At 37.4% G+C, this 23,795-nt stretch overlaps 1 protein-coding gene across 3 annotated transcripts in view; it reads left to right on the plus strand.

Moving 5' to 3' along the window:
• The window catches only part of BRAF (B-Raf proto-oncogene, serine/threonine kinase), a 153,155-nt gene that overhangs the window by 48,426 nt on the left and 80,934 nt on the right, over positions 1-23,795 (plus strand). For all 3 annotated transcript variants that reach the window (XM_074267728.1, XM_074267729.1, XM_074267730.1), the window contains exons 2-3: positions 5,654-5,755; positions 17,571-17,834. In XM_074267728.1, coding sequence (XP_074123829.1) covers positions 5,654-5,755; positions 17,571-17,834 — 366 coding nt within the window. The remainder of the gene's footprint in view (positions 1-5,653; positions 5,756-17,570; positions 17,835-23,795) is intronic.

A 23,795-nucleotide genomic window follows, 5' to 3' on the forward strand; every position in this document is an offset into this window, starting at 1 on the left:
ACTCCTTACCTCTCGGCAATCTACCCGCTTGGCTCAGGGAGCCAGGTTATAGAGAGCGACTGCTGTCTGCAGTGGGCTTATAAAGGGCCTGTGAGGTCATACACACAGCTAACCAGTGAGAGAGTCACCCATTACAAAGCTATCTCAATGTAGACAGGATCCCACCCACAGGGCAGTCCTAATACCCACAGAGAATCCTTCCTGGGGCACTCAATCTCCCGTTGTGCTGTGGCGCCGCCCATTTAAAGGGCCCTTACAATAATTGATTGGACAGGACTCTCGTCTCAAAGTGTCCAGTAATGAATGGAGGAATGATAAACACTTTTATAGCTTTTCAGACAAAGGAAGGAAGAAGAGCGGGAAAAGTTAGAACTTTTTTTTTTTGTCAGGATGGGGAAAGTAATAAATTCTTACTAAAAGCTAGAGTCAGGAAGTTCGAATAAATAGAAGTAAAGATGTCAGTGAAGTATCTGAGATAGTCTTATCTTTTGGAATATTTTAGAGGGGCAGTGTCATAAATTCTTGGGGGCAGGAGCTAGGAGCCAGAAAGTCTGATCTGCTCCTCATCTCCCATTGACAATTTATAACCTTAGAGCAAATGGTGCTCTGTCTTTAATGAAGGGGGGGGGGGGGGTTTACAACTTAAGGGACTGAGGCAGAACAGTTAAGGAAACTGAGATAGAACAATTCATGGAAACTCAGTCAGGACAATGAGGGAAACTAGTGCAGGGAAACTGAGGTAGAACAGCTCAAGGAGACTGTGGCACAACAAAACTAAAAATATACAAAAATACTTAAGCTTTTTTTGAGGTGGCAAAGAATGGAAATCTGAGAGAATGTTTATTCATAATTTGGGGAATGGGTGAATTAGTTTTGGTATATTGATGTTTTGGAATACTGATGTACTAAACCCTTATCAGCACAATAACTTAGATTACAGAGGATTAATCATGGAAACTGCTGCCCTCCTCATGAAAAAGAGATGAAAGACTCAATTCAGAATGAGACAAATTCGGCGGGGGGGCAGTTTGGAAATGTGTTTTATCTATAAGTACAATACTATTTTTCTCTTCATTTCAAATTGCTTTGGGGTGGAGGCAGCTAGGGAAAAAAGGTGAAAACTGATTAAAATTTTTAAAAATAATTCTTCCTCTAAGAAAAAAGCATCTGATATGAAAACTTTTTCATGGTCTATCACTTCTTTAAATCCTAGTTATAATATTTTTGTTATATAGGATTTTTTTAATATATAAAGAGATTTATCAGTGAGTGCTGATTTCTTCTTGCTAACATTCCATTTTCCTTACATAATAATTGTGAGCAGCTATTTTTTTTCTTCCTAACATAGCTAATATGGAAATGTTTTGCATGACTGTCACATATGTTATCTATATCAAATTGCTTACCTTTTCGATGAGAGAGGGTGGAGAGGGACAAAGGGAGAGAATTTGGAACTCAAACATTCTGAAAACAAATGTTAAAAATTGATTTTTACATGTAACTGGGAGAAATAAAATAAGAAATAAATTTTTTAAAATGACTCAACAGCTTCACAGCTTCACCAACACTGCATTGGTATGCCTATTTTTCCTTAGTTCCTTCAATGATTGTCTTCTGTCTTTTCTGTCATCTTTTTCAACTTCTGGGTGAATTGGAACTTCAGAATGGTTTTAATATTCATTTTTCCAGTTATTAGAGATTCAAAACAAATTTTTTTTTGGTGGTTAGTTGCTTGCATTTTTTTCCTTTGAAAATGGACTTTTGCATTTGGAGAACCAGCCTATCTATTTATTTTCACACATGTATGTACGTATGGGAATGCATATATATATATATATATATATATGTATATATATATATATATATATACACACACACATACTTATGCATATGTATGTACATCTCTTAATTTTAAAATTAAATTTTAAATTCAAATGAATTCAACAATAACAAAATTGTCTAACCCGGAAAAGTTATCTAAGCTCCTTGCTCCTATTTAAAATAGCAATCATATACATCAGGGACCTACTTTAGAGGATTTTTATTACAATCAAACAAGATAATATATATAAAGCACTTAGCAAGCCTTCAAGTACCACATGAATATCAGTTGTCATATGTAATTTATTTATTGAGCTGAAATTTACACAATTGTTATATACCCTCTCAAGCATTTATCATTTTCCTTTAATATTAGCCAATCTGAGAGGTATGAAATGGTATTTCAGAGTTATTTTCATTTGCATTCCTCTAACTGGTAGTGATTTAGAGCATTTTTATGTCACTATTGATAGTTTTGATATCTTCTGAAAACTGCCAGCTCATGTCCTTTGATCATTTAATAATTAGGACTTATATAATAATTAGGACTTAATTTATTAGTTGTCACATTTTTATAAATTTGGCTCACTTCTGTATATATTTGAAAAATGAAGCCTTTAATCTAAAAATCTGGATATAAAATTTTTCCCAGTTAACTATTTTTCTTCTAACTTTGGCTAAATTAGTTTTGTTTATGCAAATTTTAAAATTTCATATAGTCAAAATTATCCATTTTTTTTCCCCTATAATAATCTATCTAGGGTCAGCTAGGTGGCGCAGTGGATAGAGCACCAGCCCTGAATTCAGGAGGACCTGAGTTCAAATCTGGTCTCAGACACTTAACACTTCCTAGCACCCTGGGCAAGTCACTTAACCCCAGCCTCAGGGGGAAAAAAATAATAAAAAAATAATAATAATCTATTGAGATTTGGTCATAAAGTCTTCCATTATCTATAAATGTCACTAACAAATACTCTTTTCCATGCTCTCTTAATTTACTTATAATAATCATCCTTTCTGTCTAAATAATTTTCCAGTTTGATCTTATCTTTGTATAGGATGTTAGAACTCTGTGCTAAGCTCTGAGGATATAGAGTGGCTGCTCTCAAGAAGTTCATGTAGGATTGGGGGAATCAATTTGAAAGGTGTGCTACAAGTTAGATGGAATGGTGGTGGCCCTTAGAATAAAACTGTTCATTAACTGTTTGGCAGTGCCAAAGACTTTGGTGAAAAAAACTTTCTTGGTTTCCAGTAGCCTTGAATTGCAGCTATTCTTGCAGCACTGAGAAGAGCAGCTGCCAAGCTACATCTCTACAAGCGTGATAGCTGCAAGCCCTGGGCTGGAAGTCTTGCTCTTCCAAAGATTCTTGGATTCAAGAGTCTGAGTTTTCTGCAACAGGGTCTGAGGAAGGATTATGATCGGGCTGATAGCAATGGTTTGTTTGATCTGCTTGGTGCACCCTGCCTATTGTATCTCTGGGTGCCTTGCTTTGTCAATGAGGCTGGCTTTTCTGCCTGGAGCAGTGGCTAGTTAGCAGTTGATGCAGTGCCTGGCTCTTGTCCAAAGGGATTGCTTTCCAGGTAACTGCTGGGGAGACTTTGTGATGGTCTTTGCCACTCCCATGGCTCTTCTTATTACTTGTCTGTTGGTGGCATTTGGTCTGCAATTGTTACTAGTAGTTGTGAGTTGGTGGGCAATGATTTCTGTCCCCATTGATGACTCCTGGACTTGGACTGGGTACATATTGTTGTTTCCAAGGTTTCTGATGTTTCCTATTGAGATCTGGTGACCGTGATAGTTTGACTTGCTTGGCACTTGTTTCCTTCTCTTTGTGAAAATGCATTGTGGCTTTTTAGCTAGGGTAGTTGGTCTGTAGATGTTTGTCAGCCACTAAACCCTCTGCCTGGGATCAGGACTGGATATGTAAAATACACTTCCAGTAGGGTAGTTGGTCTGTAGATGTTTGTCAGCCACTAAACCCTCTGCCTGGGATCAGGACTGGATATGTAAAATACACTTCCAGTCCTCAAGCTCAGTTTAATAGCTGAATCTTTTATATTTAGGCCACGTTTGGATGAGCATATACTACAAATGAAAAGGGAGTTCTTCATTTGTGGGTTAGCTTCGGGGTCTTTTTAAGTGTTTTTTAATTCTGAAATAGGTTAAATGATCATGAAGGATGAAAGTACAGATAAGGTAACTGGGCTAGCATTGTTTTCCTGTCAACCATTAATTCTAAATGATAAGGATTTGTTTTGTCTTAGTATTCCCAGTTTCTGGCACAGTGTGTTGCCTCATAGTAGCAGTTAGTAAATAAATATTTTAATAAAAGAAAAAAGGAATGCTAGGAGATGGAAGTTTGTTACCTTTCAGCATTTGACACTTTTGACTACTCTCTTTTCCTGGATACTCTCTCTTCCCTGGAATTTCATGATACTCTTTCTACCACTCTGATCAATCCTTTTTGCTCTTTGAAGGATCACAATCTGTGTTCCCTTGTAAAATCTAATCCCTTGGAAGAAAAAGACTGTCTTACAAAATAGGTTCTTAATAAATGTTTGTTGATTGGTGGTCCTTCTTGATTTATTATGGGTATCTTCCTGTTGATATAGAATTTAGGCGTAGCATCTGAATCAGTGTTTGGTTCTAGGACTAAACTTAAATCTTTCAAATAATCAGCTTTATCCGAAGATGGTAGAGGGGGCAAGATGTGATTAGAAAATATTTAGTTCATGAAGTTTGCACTAGAATTCTATTGGAGTCTGCCTGGTGGTAGGTTTTTGTTCTTGTTGTTGTTATTTCTTTTTTTAAAGCAGGTTCTTCCTGGGTCCCATCCATCTCTCAGGAATCTAAGGCTCTGATATAATTCCCTTTGTTCATGACTAACATTACAGTAAGACATGCCTTCTGTGAAAATGTCTCATGTTTCACATGTTTCACAATTAACCTCATTTCTTTATCAAAACCCCCTTAGACCTAAGCCATCTCTGTTTTCTTTTTAATATCACTTGTTATTAACTTGTGATTAACTCATAGGCATATTCTTTCTAAAAGTTTTGATTTCAGGATGATTTTATAAACCACTTAAGCCAAGCATTTAGGGGAAATATGCTTTTGAGTAGCTTTCTGGAACTTCTTGTCAACTTCAGACACCTTCTATGATACATTCCAGACTAATAAATAAGTCAGTAAAAAAGCAGGAATTTTCTGTATTTTTCACTTAGCATCATGTTTCTAAATCTATACTGCTTTCCCATTAAACCATTTTGGGGATCCCATAATTCAATTAAAGTAAGAGTAGGTGGTTGTGGATTGATACATTGATTATTCAAACCATTCTGTTTGTGAATCTGTTCCGTTTAAGTTTTGTTCTTCCTGTCTACACATCTTTTCCTACCCCATTTAGGGAATTCTTTCTAATTTATTCTCCGTAATTTAAAAAATTCTCTCTCCTGAAGCATGTGTATATAATGGTCTAGATCTGTTCTGAGTTACTGGTTTTAAAGATGTATTTTGGGGCAGCTAGATGGTGCATGGATAGAGCACTGGCCCTAAAGTCAGGAGAACCTGCATTCAACTCCAGCTTCAAACACTTTAACACTTCCTAGCTGTGTGACCCTGAGCAAGTCATTTAATCCCAAATCTCTACCCCCCCCCAAAAATAAAAGTATTTCAATCCAATATAGGTAACAAATTGGAGATTACAGTAATGATGGGCAACTTATTGGGGGAGTTAATTATTCTTTTGTAATCTAAGAAGTTAATTTTTTTATTATTATTGATTAGTTCATATCCTAAAGGAATTTTGTATGTTATTTTGTGTGGTTTTAGGTATGGAATATCAAGCAAATGATAAAATTGACACAGGAACACATAGAGGCCCTATTGGACAAATTTGGAGGAGAACATAACCCACCATCAATCTATCTCGAGGTAAGGTGTTGCATATCATTTTGGGAATTTGGGAGAGTCATGAGCAGATTTCAGTCTTTGTCTAAGTAACAATCCTCTCTACTAACTATAATTCCCCAAAATAGTCATCCTTTTCTTTCTTTCTTTCTTCCTTTTTTCTTTCTTTTCTTTTTTAATGTTTACTATTTCTTGAAGTAGTCTATTTTCCTTTTTGGATATCTTATTTTTAGAAATTATTTCTTTAGATAGAACCAAAAATTTGCCTTATTCAATTTTTTACCCAGGAATTCTTAAAATGGAACCCATTTACTTTTAAAAAAACAAAAACCCAATCTTTCTGGAGTAAATTCCAAAATAATAAGTTTCCGTTGTCATCTCATATATTTTATTCTATATACTTCCTTCAGCAAAGACTGTTTAATATTTAGGGTCTAGAACACAAAAAAAGTTTAAGAACTTCTGTCCAAGTTAAGAACCCAGTTATTCATTCTGCGATCTGAGGGGAAGAAGAGCACAGATCTTTAGCTCTTCTCTCTGATAACTTGTCTCCCTACTCTACCCCTAGCCCCAACCCTCCCCAAGCCTTCTGCTCTCCATGCCAAACATTTTCATTTCATTAAATTTTGCTGTTTGTTGGCATCTTGAGTCTCTTCACCAACAAGTTTATCTTTGTTAGATACTTTGTAATATGTGACATCCCAAACTGAGAAAAATAATTTAGGTGAAGTCTAACCAGTAATGAGCATAATAAATATCATTTCTTTCATAATGCCCTTGTGCTTCTGCCTTTCTCAGTGAAGCCTGCAATTTTATTAGCTCTTTTGGCTGCTGTGTCACAGTATTGATTTAAACCAATTTTACAATTCACTAAAAAGCTTCAGATATGAAAAGATACTTATTTTCTAGGTCTTTTCGACAGTTTAAATTCTTTTAGTGATCCTGAGATCTAGTACTTTGTTATAGGTATCCTTCTCTTGATAAAATATAATTGGTTTGGGGGGTGGGAGGAATTTCACAAGAAAAAATCTCTAAGAGTTTTTTGGAGTATCTACTATGCTGAACCTGTTCAAAAAGGAAAGAAAGAGATTAGAAAATGATTAGGAATTTGGGAAACATAGATTATGGAGGTTCAAATGCTCCACATGAAAATTGACAAAGGGAACATGATTGGTAGGCTGACCCAATGACTGAAGTTCAGAGGCCAACAGGAGTGGCCATCAGGAGCCCTATGTTCCTAACTCAGCTCTCTCACTAAACTAGTTGTGGGATCTTTGTAGACAAGGCAACTTAATTTCTATGCACCAGTTTCTTTGTCTATGAAATGAATCAAGTTGTATTATATGACCTCTATGGTCCCTTTCATCTCTAATATTCTACCATTGAACTTAATAGTTTTAGGGAGAGGATGAGCTTCCAGAGCACAAGGTGAGAAAACATTTCCAGAATAAATAACTCTTTAGGGGATTCTGAGAAAAGGTCAGGTTTTTATGATGATATGAAGGAATGTGTTGCGTTCTGTCGTCTCTAGAAGCTGCCGGATCGCTCTCTGGGAAGAGATCTGCTGTGTCTACTCAAATCTTTAAGACAGATTCTTCTTCCTGTAGTGAACCGTTGTCTCCAGGCAGTTGTTGTTAACTCTTGTCCTTAGAAGTGACTTCCCTTCCTGCAGAGAGCCCCGTCAGGCCTGATGTAATGCAGAGAGTCTTCTTCTTTCTCTGAGAGTCCTCTCTTTTATTCTCCCAGAGAATGGGCGTGGGATAATGCAAGGGCTTCTGGGAAGAACCACCCCAGCCAATGAGCTTGCCCCCTCTATCAAGTCAACCTGAGTTCTCACCTTGTAATTGTCCAGAAAACCTGAATTCTCACCTTGTCACTGTCCAGACAACCTCAGTTCTCACTTAGTAATCCTAACATCTCCCCCTTTCTTTTGATTTAGAACATAGGACAGTCATGACCTTGAAACATAAATCCATCAATATGGGAAGTATTACAGATAATTACATAAATGACCTTGAAACATAAATCCATCAATATGGGAAGTATTACAGATAATTACATAAATTACATAAGCATATAGTAACATAGTAACATAACACATGCTAGAAGTATATAACATAATCATAAATTGAAAATTTATAAATGTCCATAAGTCCATTGTCCATTAGTCTCATCTTGTGTGAGGAAGTCCAATGATTCCTGCTGGTTTTTAAAGTTCTTTAACAGTCTTCTTATTATCCATGCTCTTTCAGTGTCAGATGTTTCTTAGATCTTCTCCTTTATTTTGAGGTCTTTCTCTTTTTCTGTCTCTCTCTGATGGACAAGGCGAATATGACTCGTTGGCACCCATCTGATTCCTTCTCCTGCTGAAGAAATACAAGCAAACCCTCTCCCCCAGGCAGTTAACCTATCTAATTTTCTTCTATTTACCACTTTCTAAATCTCTTCTCATCATCTGGCAATTACATTGGAGTTGTTTGCACTGGACACAGCCCTGTTGGTTTAAAAGGCCTGTATTCTCCCCAAGTGTAATCCATTTTTACAATCTGATTGCCTTTTGGCTCACTTATCAGGTAATCCCTTTCTGCCATGTGATTGCTTTTCTGCTGGTTGATTAAATCAGAGTCCTGGCCTTCTAAAGGTTCTTTGGGTGTAACATCAGCTGCCATCATGCCCCAAGTCTTTTTTGCCTGGGGCCCTGAACCTGGGCCCCTCATCCCATTTCCCTGAATTATTCTACACTCTGATGCCCAATGGAATCCTCTGTTGCATTTTGGACATGGGGTTTTAGGTCTTCTCTCACCCTGTCTTTTCACTGTATCTCCAAATCTACACTGAGCTCTTAGATGCCCAATTTTTCCACATTGAAAACATCGCCGAGTTTCTCTAGAAGGCCTTTGCCAGGAGGGACCCTGTCTTTCCACATTCATCATTGTCCGGGTGTAAAAAGCATTTGTTCCCACTGTAGCACAACGTCTTATGATCTCCTCTAAAGGAGCATCTTTGTCTAATCCCCATATAATTCTTTTGCAAATCTCATTGGCATTTTCCTTAGCCAGATGTCTGGTCATTATTTCTGTAGCTGAATTTTCTCCAATAGTTCTTTTGACAGCAGTTTGCAAACGTCCCACAAAATCTGCAAAAGGTTCATTGGGACCTTGCTGTATTTTAGTGAAAGCCTCTCCACGATCTTTCTGTCCAGGAAGGACACCCCAAGCTTTTATTGCAGCCTTAGCAATTTGTTCATATATTGTCATGGTATAATGAATCTGTTCCGAATTCTCTCCATACTGACCTTCACCAGCTAAGTGCTCAAAAGTGAATTGTGTGTTAACTCCTATTTCCAAATTGCATCTGACTTGAATTTTACATAATTCATGAAATTCCGCAAGCCATAATAAATTTTCTCCAGGTTCCAGACATGTCCTTGCTATGGATTTCCAATCATTCGGGGTTAGGACTTCATAAGACAAACCATCTAGTAACATTTTGACATAAGCTGATGTAGCCCCATAAAGGGTACAACCTTTTTTCAAATCCTTAATTTTATTCAAATCTAAAGGTGCATATCTTCTCCTTTTTTTACCTACAGAGTCAGTATTTTCAATCACAGGATATGCATGTATAAAATCACTTATATCCTGTCCTTCTCTCTTAGCTTTAACCAATGCTTTTTCTAATCTTGTCATAGGCTTAGGCTGCTTCACAGGCAATTCTGTTTGTGTTTCTGCCTCTTCCCCTCTTTCTTCCTCCATCTCTGAAGGTGGGGTTGATGTGGGCCTGTCAATAATCTGTTCTCTAGGCAGGGTTGAAGCTTCTTCAAGAGAATCATACCATAATTCCTCATTTAAATCCTCTTGCTCTGGGGAAAGATCTTGATCTTTCCTTTTTTCCTCACACTTCCTCCTCTGTTCATTTTTAGAACTTTTCCTTCTCCTACAACTTGCTTGATAGTTTAAGGCTAATTGAACTATGTTGTAGATATAAAATACTTCTGCAGAAATTGAACGAGGCCCATTTTTTGCTTGAAATTCTTTCATTTCATATCCCACTAGCTTCCATTTATCTACATCTATCTTTTCTTCCTCTAAGAACCAAGGGGATGTGCGTCTTAATGCAGCCAAGAGTTTAGCAATCTGTACCCAGGTTACAAGTAAACTCTGCTCCTCAATTATGTTGATTATACTCTCTATAGTACCACTCCTGAATGGGGGTGGAGCTGAGGTTTCTTCTGGGGCTGGGGATGAGTCGGCTGAGGTCCAGGGATTGAATATAGCTAACATCTGCCCCATTTCAGCTATAAGAGATTCCTGGTTTAGCCCTTAACAAGTTAAGTTCCTTATTTATCTATTAGCACGCTCACTTAATCTTTAACAAAGTTTCCTCGTTACTCACGGTTCTGGGTCAGAGAGACTGAGATCTAGATCGGAAGCTTTTCCACTGGAATCAGGACCGTGTCTGTCCCTGTTCGGGCGCCAGATTGCGAAGGTCTGGTCTAGCTCTTATTGTCAGGATAAGCAAATGTCCTTGCCCCACGTGTGGACGCCAAATTGTTGCGTTCTGTCGTCTCTAGAAGCTGCCGGATCGCTCTCTGGGAAGAGATCTGCTGTGTCTACTCAAATCTTTAAGACAGATTCTTCTTCCTGTAGTGAACCGTTGTCTCCAGGCAGTTGTTGTTAACTCTTGTCCTTAGAAGTGACTTCCCTTCCTGCAGAGAGCCCCGTCAGGCCTGATGTAATGCAGAGAGTCTTCTTCTTTCTCTGAGAGTCCTCTCTTTTATTCTCCCAGAGAATGGGCGTGGGATAATGCAAGGGCTTCTGGGAAGAACCACCCCAGCCAATGAGCTTGCCCCCTCTATCAAGTCAACCTGAGTTCTCACCTTGTAATTGTCCAGAAAACCTGAATTCTCACCTTGTCACTGTCCAGACAACCTCAGTTCTCACTTAGTAATCCTAACAGGAATGAATGGGGTTGCTGTCCCATATCCATTGAATATTTTACCCATAATATAGATCCATCCATAGATGAAGTACAACTCCCAGTTCTTTCCATAATTTGGTGCTCAGCCTTGTCTAACCTCAGCAAATAACATAGTTTACTATACTGATTTCAAGGCCAGCATGAATCTTGGGTGTCATTGTTGTATATTTTAGGAAATTAATTCCTAGAGAGCTTCGATGAATTGCCCAAGGTCATTGAGCTAATACTTGGTAGATTTAGGAAATTGTGTTGTTTTGGCAGTCAGATTATAAAACTAAACATGTTTTTTTAACTGTTGTGGCTGTCCTATTCAAAGTAGAGTCTCAAAGAGGCCAATGAGAAAATAAAGTTACTTAAATTGTTGCTAATTTTTATCGATCTTACTTGTTATTGATACTTTTGTTTTTCCATCCCATTAATTTCTGAATATATCTTTTACAGTAAACCTTCCTTTGTAACAAAGATTTAAAAAGAAGAAAAAATAATTCCAAATAGTTTTTAAAAATTTTTCCAGTGCATACAACTTTCACTTTTATCACAGTAAGATTTTGTTAAATTGACTTTTATTGAGAAAAAAATTGCAAGTTTTAAAAAATGCAAACTTTACATACTATTGAGGTAGAACATTAAAAAAAAAAAAACCAAATGTGACAATTTTGAAGGGCATATATGTGGAGATTTATATAATAAACTGGCAGATTTATTATTGTTCAGTTGTTTTTGTGTCATGTTTGACACTTTATGAACCCATTTTGGCTTTACATAGCAAAGATACTAGTGTGATTTGCCATTGCCTTCTCTATTTTATTTTACGGATGAGGAAATTGAGGCAAAGTGAAGTGACTTATTCAGGATCATACAGTTAGTAAGCGTCTGAGGTTTGAACACAGATCTTCCTGATTCCGGTTCCAACATATTCTATCCACTGTATCACCTTGCTGCCCTGAAATTGACAAATCACTTAAGTCAGTTATTGTTTTGATATGAGAGGCAGGAGGGAAGGAAATCAAGACCTAGGATTTAATCAGTTTGGGAGATCCAATATAGGGAAACCTTGTACTGATAAGACATTGGTAATTTATAATAATAGATTTTTGTCCATGGAGATTTAATAAATACTTTGTTTGCATTAAGTAGTTATTTGAGGCCCTGAAGTTAGGTGACTTACCCTTGGTCACAAAGCTAGTTTGTGTTCCATGTGGATTTGAATCTCAGTCTTTTCTGACTTTAAGATCAGCTCTCTATTCACTATGTTATTACACATAATGTTTATTGCATCATGACCTGAAAAGGATTCATTTAATATTTCTGCCTTTCTGATTTGATTGTGAGCTTTTTATGCCATAATCCATGGTCAGTTTTTGTTTTGGTGCCATGTACCACAAGGAAAGTTTATATTCCTTTCTGTCCCCATGCAGTTTTCTCCAGAGATACCGTAATCTAATTTCTTAAAAATTCACCTCCTTAATATCTTGTTTATTTTGTGGCTAAATTTATTTAGTTCTGAGAGAGGGAGGTTGAGGTCCCCCATAGTATAGTTTTGTTGTCTATTTCTTCCTGGAACTCAGTTAACTTCTCTAAAAATTTGGATGCTATTTTACTTGGTATATATGTATAGTGTTATTACTTCATTGTCTCTTTTAGCAAATGTAGTTTACTTCCTTATCTCTTTTAATTAGATCAGTTTTGTTTCTGCTTTGTCTGAGATTAGAATTGCCACCTCTGCTTTTTTTTACTTCAGGTAAAACATAATGTAATTCTGCTCCAGCATTTTACTTTTACTTTGTATGTATCTCTCTGTTTCAAATGTATATGTTGTAATAACATATTGTAGGATTCTGTTTAATTTATTCTGCTATCCACTTCCATTTTATAGGAGCGTTCATCTCATTCATACACAGTTATGATTACTAATTGTGTATTTTCTTCCATTCTATTTTCCTCCATTTATACTTTTATCTCTCCCTTCACTCTGTTCCTCTTCACCAATGTTTTGCTTCTGACCTCCACCTCCCTCACTCTGCCCTCCCTTCTATCAGGATTTCCTTTCCTTTTTCTTTCCTCCTCCTCCTTTCCCCTTCTAATTCCTTAAAGAGTAAGATAAATTTTTATGCCCAACTGAATGTGTATGTTATTTCCTCTTTGAGCCAAATCTGATAAGAGTGCAAACAGTGCTCCCCTTTCCCTTCTTTCCCTGTATTTAAATTGGTTTTTGTACCTTTTCTTGTGATGTTAATTTTACTTATTCTGCGTCCTCCTTTCCTCTTCTCCCCATACAATCCTTTGTTTTTTCATTCCTTAACTTTGTTTTATGTCATCACATCAAACTCATCTTATAACCATACCTTCTGCCTGTGTATATACTTTCTAACTGCCCTAGTAGAGATACACTTCTTAAGAGTTAGAAATAGCATCTTCCCATGTAGGAATGTAAACATTTTAATCTTATTGAATAACATGTGTGGTTGTTTGTATTTTTTCCTTTCCTGTTTATCTTTTTATGCTTCTCTTGAGCCTTGTACTTGAAAACTGAATTTTCTGTTCAGCTCTGGTATTTTTATCAGGAAAGTTTGAAAGTTGCCTGTTTTATTGAATGGCTAACTTTTCCCCTGGAAGATTATGCTCAGTTTTGCTTGGTAGTTGATTTTTGGTTGTAATCCAAGTTACTTTGACTTCTGGAATATCATATTCCAATTCTTCCAATCCTTTAATGGAGAAACTGCTAAATCCTGTGGAATCCTGTCACTCCTCCATATTTGAATTGTTTCTTTCTGACTGCTTGTGGAATTTTCTCCTTGACCTATTAATTCTGGAATTTGGCTACAATATTCTTTGAAGTTTTCATTTTGGGATCTTTTTCAGGAGGTGATCAATGACTTCTTTTTTCCCCCTCCAATAGTATTTTTCCCCCAAATACATGTAAATATAGTTTTCAACATTCATTTTTGTAAAACTATGTTCTAAATTTTTCTCCCTCCCTCTCTTCCCTCCGCCTCACCCAAGACAGCAAGCAATTTGATATAGGTTAAATATGTGCAATCTTTTAAACATATTTCCATATTTGTCATGTTGTGCAAGAAAAAAATCAGACTAAAAGGGGAAAAAAAGAAATGCAAGAAATAAAAACAAACAAAAAAGGTGACAATACTGTGTTTTGACCCACATTCAGTCTCTGTAGTTCTCTCTTTCCAAAATATAATTGGCATTTTCCATCCCAAGTCTATTGAAATTGCTTTGAATCACTGCATTGTTAGTAAGATCCAAATCCATCACATTTAATCACATAATATTGTTTTCTTTCTACAATGTTCTCTTCTTGGTTGTGCTCACTTTACTCAGCATCAGTTTATGTAAGTCTTTCCAGGCTTTTCTGAAATCAGCCTGCTTATCATTTCTTATAGAACAATAATATTCTATTACCTTCATATACCATAATATATTCAGCCATTCAATTTCTGGTTTCTTGCTAATTGTTTTGTGTGTGTAACTAACCTATTTCTCAGTGGATTCTTTCAATGACTATTTTACCTTCTGGTTCTATCAGAGCAGTTTTTCTTGATAATTTCTTGAAAGATGCTGTTGAGACTCATTTTAAATCCTGGATCTATTTTCCAGGCCATTTGTTTTTCCAATGAGCTATTTTCTATTTTCTTCAATTTTTTTGTTCTTTTGATTTTGTTGGACTGATTCTTGATGTCTCTTCACTAGTTTCTACTTGCCCAATTCTAATTTTTAAGGAATTATTTTCTTCAGTTAACTTTTGCACCTCCTTTTCCATCTGGCCAATTCTCTTTTTTAAATCACTGTTTTCTTCAATTTTTGTGCTTCCTTTTCCAAGAGATTGAGTCTTTTTTCATAATTCTGCTGTATCATTCTCATTTATTTCCCCAATTTTTCTTTGAGTTTTTAAAAAATTTTTGAGCTCTTCCAAGAGGACTTTTGGGGCTCAGTATCAATTCATATTCTCTTTTGAAGCTTCACATATAAACATTTAGAGATTGTTGTCCTCTTCTGAATTTGTGTTTTGATATTCCCTGTCACTACAATAGCTTTCTGTGGTCAGGATTCTTTTTGCTTATTTCTTTTAAAATTGAGCTCTGCTCCTGCAGCACACTTGAACACTGCCCCAACCTTTTTTTTTTTTTTTTTTTTTTTTTTTTTTTTTTTTTAATAGCTTTTTATTTACAAGATATGTGCATGGGCAGTTTTTCAGCATTGACAATTGCAAAACCTTGTGTTCCAATTTTTCCCCTCCTTCCCCCGACCCCTTCCCCCAGATGGCAGGTAGACCAATACATGTTAAATATGTTAAAGTATAAGTTTAAGTACAATATATGTATACATGTCCATACAGTTATTTTGCTGTACAAAAAGAATCAGACTTTGAAACAGTGTACAATTAGCCTGTGAAGGAAATTAAAAATGTAGGCAAACAAAAATAGAGTAATTGGGAATTCTATGTAGTGGTTCATAGTCATCTCCCAGAGTTCTTTCGCTGGGTGTAACTGGTTCAATTCATTACTGCTCTATTGGAACTGATTTGGTTCATCTCATTGTTGGAGAGGGCCATGTTCATCAGAATTGTTCATCATACAGTATTGTTGTTGAAATATACAACGATTTCCTGGTCCTGCTCATTTCACTCAGCATCAGTTCATGCAAGTCTCTCCAGGCCTTTCTGAAATCATCCTGTTGGTCATTTCTTACAGAACAATAATATTCCATAATATTTATATACCACAATTTATTCAGCCATTTTCCAACTGATGGGTATCCAATCAGTTTCCAGTTTCTGGCCACTACAAAGAGGGCTGCCACAAACATTTTGGCACGTACAAGTCCCTTTCCCTCCTTTAATATCTTTTTGGGATATAAACCCAGTAGTAACACTGCTGGATCAAAGGGTATGCACAGTTTAATAACTTTTTGAGCATAGTTCCAAATCTCTCTCCAGAATGGCTGGATGTATTCACAGTTCCACTAATAATGTATCAGTATCACAGTTTTCCCACATCCCCTCCAACATTGTGCATTACCTTTCCCTGTCATTCTAGCCAATCTGAGAGGTATGTAGTGAGTGGTATCTCAGAGTTGTCTTAATTTGCATTTCTCTGATTAATAATAAATTGGAGCATCTTTTCATATGACTAGAAATAGTTTCAATTTCTTTGTCTGAGAACTGTCTTTTCATATCCTTTAACCATTTTTCAATTGGAAAATGGCTTGATTTTTTATAAGTTAGAGTCAATTCTCTATATATTTTGAAAATGAGGCCTTTATCAAAACCTTTCCCTGTAAAAATGTTTTCCCAGTTTATTGTTTCCCTTTTTTTTTTTTTTTTTTTTTTTTTTTTTTTTTTTTTCTGAGACCAGATTTGAACTTGGGTCCTCCTGAATTCAAGGCAGGTGCTCTATCCACTGCGCCACCTAGCTGCCCCCTATTGCTTCCCTTTTAATCTTGTCTGCATTAGTTTTGTTTGTATGCCCCAAGCTTTTTGTGCTGAAAGTCAGAGGGTCTAGTCACTGGTTTTCTATGCCAGGGTCTTAGGTGCTTTTAGCTTGCCGTCCTGGGACAGCAGGGTCTAGTTGTGCCTATTATGTTGAACTTCTAGGGCTGACAATTTGCACTGGGGCTGGGAACCTCACAGCTCTCCTTCTGAACCAGGGTCGATGGATCTTGGTTGCTCATCAGTGCTGTGCTGCCTGGCTTGCCTGGATACCATCTACTCTGGGCTGCATTCCCCTTTTCCCGAATTGAGGCAGACATTTTCTGAAGTCCTTCTAAATTATCTTAAACTGGAAATTTGTTTCACTGTCTTGCTGTGTCATTCCAGAATCCATTCAGAGGCTTGATTTTAATATTATTTCCAAGGGAAACTGGGGAGAACTCAGGCTTCTCTTCACCGTCTTGGCTTCCCCTCCAAACTTGAAGGTTTTAAACGTAATTGATTAGAAGGAAAGTCTTCTTCACAACACAAAAAAGAAATTCAGATGAAGGTTGTGGGGGAGTATGAATGCTGAGGGGTTTTTTTTAGACATATTTAAAATCTGCAGAATATCTAGGTGGAAATGTCTGCAGACTGTTGATGATTGTTTAATTCAAGAAAATTCAGAGAAAGATAAAGAGAACCTATCATAAAGCCTGTGTACATAGGACTTTCCATATATAGAAAGGAATGATATAGCTTAGGGAGTCAGTAAAAGCAACTGAGTGGCTCAACAGGTGGGAAGATAACCAGGAAGGAAGGAGCAGTATCAAGAAAAACTGACAAGAAAAGTGTCATTCAATAGTGTAAACAGATCAAGGAGAAGGCCTGAGAAGAGCCTACCAGTTTAGCAGTTAATCGACTTTAAGTATCTTTGAAAATAATTGTTTCAGTTGACCTAACTAACCTGAGTGGAAAAAGTAAATTCATGAAGAATGCCTGTTAACTTAATTGAAACAGGCATCTTTAGAGACTATCAATCTTTGACAACAGTACAAATGGACAATGACCTGGACTCAGGGTACAATAGGAAGAGCAGGTTGGATCTATAAGAAGAGAAATGCACTTTTTTTGGAGGTTAATATCCACAGACTAACTGACCTTAGAGTGTATGTAAAAGATGTGTCTTTTCATGATCACTGTATACCCTATAAGAATAAGATTATTGATTCAAAGTAAAAATATATCATGAACCTATTTCCTAATTCTTTATATTCTGAGGATTACTGTGATATTTTTTCATCCTAATTACTAATCTAATTTTATTGACCTAATTCTATTAAAATTGCTTTATCAGAACCTTAAATTTAAGACCTCCTTTGAACTCAGATTGCAAATTCAAGATAAAATATTTAATTTTACTTTTCTTTATAGGCCTATGAAGAATACACCAGCAAGCTAGATGCACTTCAACAACGGGAACAACAATTATTAGAGTCCATGGGAAATGGAACTGATTTTTCTGTTTCTAGCTCAGCCTCAACAGACACAGTTACATCTTCTTCCTCTTCTAGCCTGTCAGTGGCACCTTCATCTCTTGCAGTTTTTCAGAATCCCACAGATGTGTCAAGAAGCAATCCCAAGTCACCACAAAAACCAATTGTTAGAGTCTTCCTGCCCAACAAACAGAGGACTGTGGTAAGTAACTTTTATATATCTTCATCATGCCTGCTCTATCTTCTTTGTACATTTTAGACAGAAAAGATATAGAATACTATATTATATTGTATTAATCTGAATGTAAACTGCATATTTTTACCAAACCAGTATTGTATAAAACCTAAATGCAGCCAAATAATCAGTGTTATTTTTCAGTGCAAACCTGTTTTTCCTTTTTAAAAAGGACTCATTTTAAGTGATTCTGATCTATATTTGAACCAGTATGATAATTTGCAAAAAGATTGTGCCAGTTAGTGATAATATAAATATAATTCTTTGGTGTTTCATTAGGTACAACATTTTTGTGTTGTCATCTTCAATATTACCTCTGATACTATTAATCTAATTACAGTAAAGGTGATATCAAAACCTTTTATTCAATATCCTCTTTTTATAACTCAGTCTAAAGCCAAATTCTACACAAAGAATTACTAATTTAATTTGAAAGTTAGGAGTAGAGGAATGCCTTAATAAGATAAGGTATATGAAGGTGGTGAAATACTGTCATTCTGTTAAAAAATGAAAGGAATTTCACAAAAATCTGAGAGAACTTTAATGAAATAATGCATGCAGAGTGAAGTGTGCAAAATCAGGAGAACATTTTATGCAAAAACAAACAATATTATAAAGATAAATGATTTTGAAAGACTTAGGAATTCTGATTAACATAATTATCAACTTTAATTCCAAAGGACTCTCGATAAAAGATACTGTCCACTTCCACATAGATGGCTGATGTACTCAGAATGCAAATTTAAACATCTTTTCTTTTTATTCTTTCTGGCTTTTAGGACATAGCTAATATGTTTTACTTAACTATACATAGTTGTTACAAGTTTTGTTTTTCTTGCCTTCTCAATAATTGGAGGAGTTGGTGGGAATGAATTTGGAATTGAAAATAAAATTTAATTTTATTATTATTATTATAGCTTTTTATTTACAAAACATATGCATGGGCAATTTTTCAACATTGACCCTTGCAAAATCTGTTCCAAATTTTCCCTTTCTTTACTCCCCTCTTCCCCTAGATGGTAGGTAGTCCAATACATGTTAAATATGTTAAACCCAATAATTGTATATATATTTATACAGTTATCTTACTGCACCAAAAAAATTAGATCTAGAAAGAAAGAAAAAAATCTGAGAAGGAAAACAAAAATGCAAGCAAACATTAACAGAAAGGGTAAAAATGCTATGTCATGGTCCACACTCAGTTCCCATAGTTCTCTCTCTTCATTTCAGGACAATTAGAATTGGTTTGAATTGTTTCATTGTTGAAAACAACTATGTCCATCAGAATTGATCATTGTATAATCTTGTTGTCATGTATAATGATCTCATGGTCCTGCTCATTTCACTCAGCATCAGTTCATGTAAGTCTCTCCCAAGTCTCTCTGAAATCATCCTGCTGATAGTTTCCTATAGAACAATAATATTTCATTACATTCATATACCACAATTTAGTCAGCCATTCTCCAATTGATGGGCATCCACTCAGTTTCCAGTTTCTGGCCACTACAAAAAGGGCTGCCACAAACTTTTTTGCACATGTGGATCCCTTTTCCTCCTTTAAGATCTCATTGGGATATAATCACAATATAAACACTGTTGGGTCAAAGGGTATGCACAGTTTAATAATTTTTTAAACATAGTTCCAAATTGCTCTCCAGAATGTTTGGATTGGTTCACAACTCCTCCAACAATGCATCAGTATCCCAGTTTTCCCACAGCCCCTCCAATGTTCATCATTATCTTTTCCTGTCATTTTAGCCAATCTGACAGGTGTATAGTGGTTTCTCAGAGTTGTATTTGCATTTCTCTGATCAATATTGATTTGGAGAACTTTTTCATATAATTAGAAATAGTTTCAATTTCTTCATCCAAAAATTGTCTGTTCATATCTTTTGACCATTTATCAATTGGAGAATGGCTTGATTTCTTTTAAATTTGAGTCAATTCTCTATATATTTTGGGAATGAGGCCTTTATTAGAACCTTTGAATGTAAAAATGTTTCCCAGTTTATTGCTTACCTTCTAATCTTGTCTGCATTAGTTTTGTTTGTACAAAAATTTAACTTAATATAATCAAAATTTTCTATTTTGTGATCAATAATGATCTCTAGTTCTTCTTTGGTCAAATTCTTTCCTCCTCCACAGGTCTGAGAGGTAAACTATGCTATGTTCTTCTAATTTATTTATAATCTCATTCTTTATGCCTAGATCATGAACCCATTTTGACCTTATCTTGGTATATGGTGTTAAATGTGGGTCAATGCCTAGTTTCTGCCATACTCGGGTTTCCAATTTTCCTAGCAGTTTTTGTTAAACATTGAGTTCTTATCCCAAAAGTTTCTACTCAATTAGTAAAGGTGTCAACAAAGACCAAAAGCAATTTGAAACCTCTGCAAGGGGGCCAATCTTCACCTGGATATGTGCCCCTTCTCTGAACAGACTTTAGGAGACGGGGAGGTTTAACAGCTCCTTCAGGATTTATTTGGGCACAAACTGGACAGGCCTGGCAGACCTGCTTGATCATTTCTCCCAGCTTGTGATCTATAAAAATGTTTCACAAGGGATTGAAGAGCATTTTTCTCCAGGTGGGTAGCTTGGTGAAGATCAAAAATGAGTTTCCACTGACTTGCTTCTAGGATTAAATATTGGCTTGAGGGTGTTTGAAACCAGCCTGAAGGAGAAAGGATGGTATCTCCTTTCTTCTACAAGGGCTTGTCCCTGTGAACTGTAGGAATGGGTATAAGAATCAGGAAGCTGGGAGATTAAAAGTGCCATAGTTAGAGGTAAATGGTCAGCAGCACAGTAGCTGAATCTGCAAACCTGTTCCCCTTCTGGTGTCCCTTACAAAATATGACCAAAACCTCTCTGGATTTGTGGACAACTTTGAATAATTGTAAAATTTTCCCCACATATTTAAAAGAAGAATTCTTTGCTGTCAAAAGTCCCTTTCTTTCCATATAGCCCTTTGAGCGTGCAAAATATGAAAAGGATATTTGGAGTCAGCATAGATGTTCACTCTCCTTCATTTTCCCAGTTCCACAGCTCTGGTTAGGGCAATGAGTTCAGCTTTCTGGGCAAAAGTTCCAGGGAGTGAGGGTTTAGCCTCCAGGGTGCTGTTGAGAGTCACCACAGAATATCCTGCCTTTCTTTCCCCATTTTCAAGAAAGCTGGACCCATCTGTAAACCATTCACCATCTGGTTTGTCAAGAGGAATGTCCCTCAAGTCAGATAGGCTGGAGTAGGCAGAATCTAAAGCTTCCTCTCAATTTTGAATGATGTCTCCCGACTGAGTGTTTTCAGGGAGCGAGGTGGCAGGGTTAAGAGTGTGACACACCCGGAGAGTCAAGAAGGGGGTGTCTAGCAGGAGAGCCTCCCACCAGCAAGCCACTAAGGCCCTTTGGCTTCTAAAATGTTCCGATCCCAGTGAGGATTTAAAACCTCCAATGGCTGCCCTAGGGTGAGTTTTGAGGCTTCTTTTGTCCCAAGGGCTGTAACAGCCACTGCTCTAAGGCATGAGGGCCAACCTAGGGAAATGCAGTCCATTTTCTTTGAGAAGTAGCCTTTCAGGCTGGGATCAAGTCCAAGAAACTGAGTTAAGACCCTCAGGGCATGGCCCTGCCTTTCATCTATATACTGAGGGAAAGGCTTTTCTACATTAGGTAAAGCCAGGGCAGGGGTGCAGGTCAGTTTGGCTTTCAGGGTCTTAAAAGCCTTGGCCTGATCAGGGCCTTGAATGGGGGTTAGATTATGGCCCAAATATTTGACAGACTGGGAAGCAATGTGGGCTTTGGATAAGGAGACCCTGTAGCCCCCAGAGGTCAGAAAATTAAGAGTTTTTATGACTGCGTATAAGGAAGCCTCTGGGGCGGGGCTGAGGATGAAGGTACCATCCATATACTGAATGAGACTGCTATTAAGCATCTCCAAATCCCTTAAATCTTTAGCCAATGCTAAAATCTTGTGCTTAAGAAATTTCTCAGTCAGGGGTTGCAATCCCTTCCTAGCTTCTGGCTTTATTAGGTATTGGCAATTATGGGGGAATACACTGGGATCCCGCAGCCTGATTAAGGTTGGGGTGTCTTGAGTATCTCACCCAGGAATTCCTTGGTCTGAGAGAGAGGAATCTATTTTCTCCCAGATTTCAGGGGGAATATGAGAGAACTTTGAAAGCAACACAAAAAGATCACCTGGAGATCTAAGAAAATTAGAAAAAATAGTTCCCCAATTTCACTATTAAATCATGCCCCAATAAGGAAGCAGGATAGGAGAGAATAATAAGAAAGGAGTGTTTAAACAAGTCACCAAACTGTCAAGGGAAAGGGAAAGTCTCCAAACAATTAAGTTTCCCTTATGGAGGAGAGAGAGATGAGAGCAGAGTATTGAAGTGAGACAGTGAGACCCCATAGCCAAAAGAAATTCAGTGGTCTTACCAGCCACATCTTAGGATACCTGGGCTGTCCTGGTGGAATGAGAGGGAGCTTGACCAAGCCCCAAACTCCTGCTGAAGGGCAGAGCATTTGGGGCAGCTTGTCACCTGTGGGTAGTCTCTTTTCCAGTGCCCTCCTGGTTGTACTTAGGGCAAAAACAGTTTTCAGGCCTGATGGCCCCGTCCCTTACACCTGAAGCACGAACTATGGTTCCCAGATATGGCAGCAGCTAAAATGTGGGACTATTTTCCATTTCTTGATTTAATTCTGCAGTCTTCCTCCTTTTGCTGCTATTTGGTCCCTATTTGACTCTGAAAGCTGTTTCTAACAGCTGGGTCTGGGGAATTTGAAGCCCCAAGGCTGACTTCTGCAGCTTCTTCCGTATATCTGGGGCAGATTGTTTATTATTAACATCTCTCCAGGAAAGATCAAATTGGAGGGCATTGGCCTTAAACTCCTCAATAAACTTGGTGTGGTTCTCAGAGTAATAGCCAAGTTTTTCCTTAATTTGGGAAAGGTCTGACATTGAAAAGGGCACCTGTCCCCTGAGTGTGTCTCCTTGAGAGTCTGCTGCTTCTCTCAGAGAGCAGAGGTTAGAAGGGGTGGCTGAATCAGGATCCTGAGGAGGAGGAAAAGGGTCCCGCTCCTTGTATCAGAGGGTGTAAAGTCTGGATTAGCTCTCTGGAGGACCTCGGGATCAGCCCAAGTCTTTGGTCTTAGTGGAAGAGTAAAGGAGGCAGGAAAGCCACAAGGATGGAGTCTGGAATCTGGTCTTCTCTTGTGTCTATGGCAGAGAGAGTGTTCCCAGTTGTCCCAGCCCTTAAATACTTCAGTACTATTATAAAGCTACACTACACTGCCATGTACCAACTTTAGAACATTATATCATTACATTACATTAAGTACCACACTAAGTATGTGCTTAGTTAGAGAATCATTATCTCATCAGTCATACTGAGTCTTAAGTTCTGAGTTCTGGCCCTCTGCAGAGTGGGGCTGGGAAGTCTCAGGATCTGGTCCAGAAGGTATGGGGGATAGAATTGAAGAAATATTGTCAATCATGAGGTCCTGACTTTGATAAGAGGGTGATTCTGGAAGGGATTCACAAGTCTCCTGATAAGAATTGCATGCAGAGAAGGGATCCTGTTTCCCTAAAGGAGTGGAAAGTAGGGAGTTTGCTGAGACCGTGGATATCTTAGAATCAGACATCAATCAGGATAAGCAAAAGTCTTAATTTTTGGTCTTTTGGGGCCTCTCTCAGGGGATTAGAGCTAGGAATCTCCACAACTTCCTCTCTCCCACTCCCGCCCAAGAATGACCGTCCCCCTACTACTCCACCCACTGATATCACTTCCCCTTCTTTGTCCATACCCACCTATCCAGCCAGCACAGAATAGTTAAGTAGAGTCATCTTCCAAACTTGTTAATAGATAAGTCCAATTGGTAATTAGCCTCACATGCCAGGTTACCTTGCATCTGCTCATTTGTAGCCCTTGACAGG

The sequence above is a fragment of the Sminthopsis crassicaudata genome, chromosome 5 (assembly GCF_048593235.1).
Source record: "Sminthopsis crassicaudata isolate SCR6 chromosome 5, ASM4859323v1, whole genome shotgun sequence".
In the NCBI taxonomy this organism is placed as follows: Eukaryota; Metazoa; Chordata; class Mammalia; order Dasyuromorphia; family Dasyuridae; genus Sminthopsis; species Sminthopsis crassicaudata.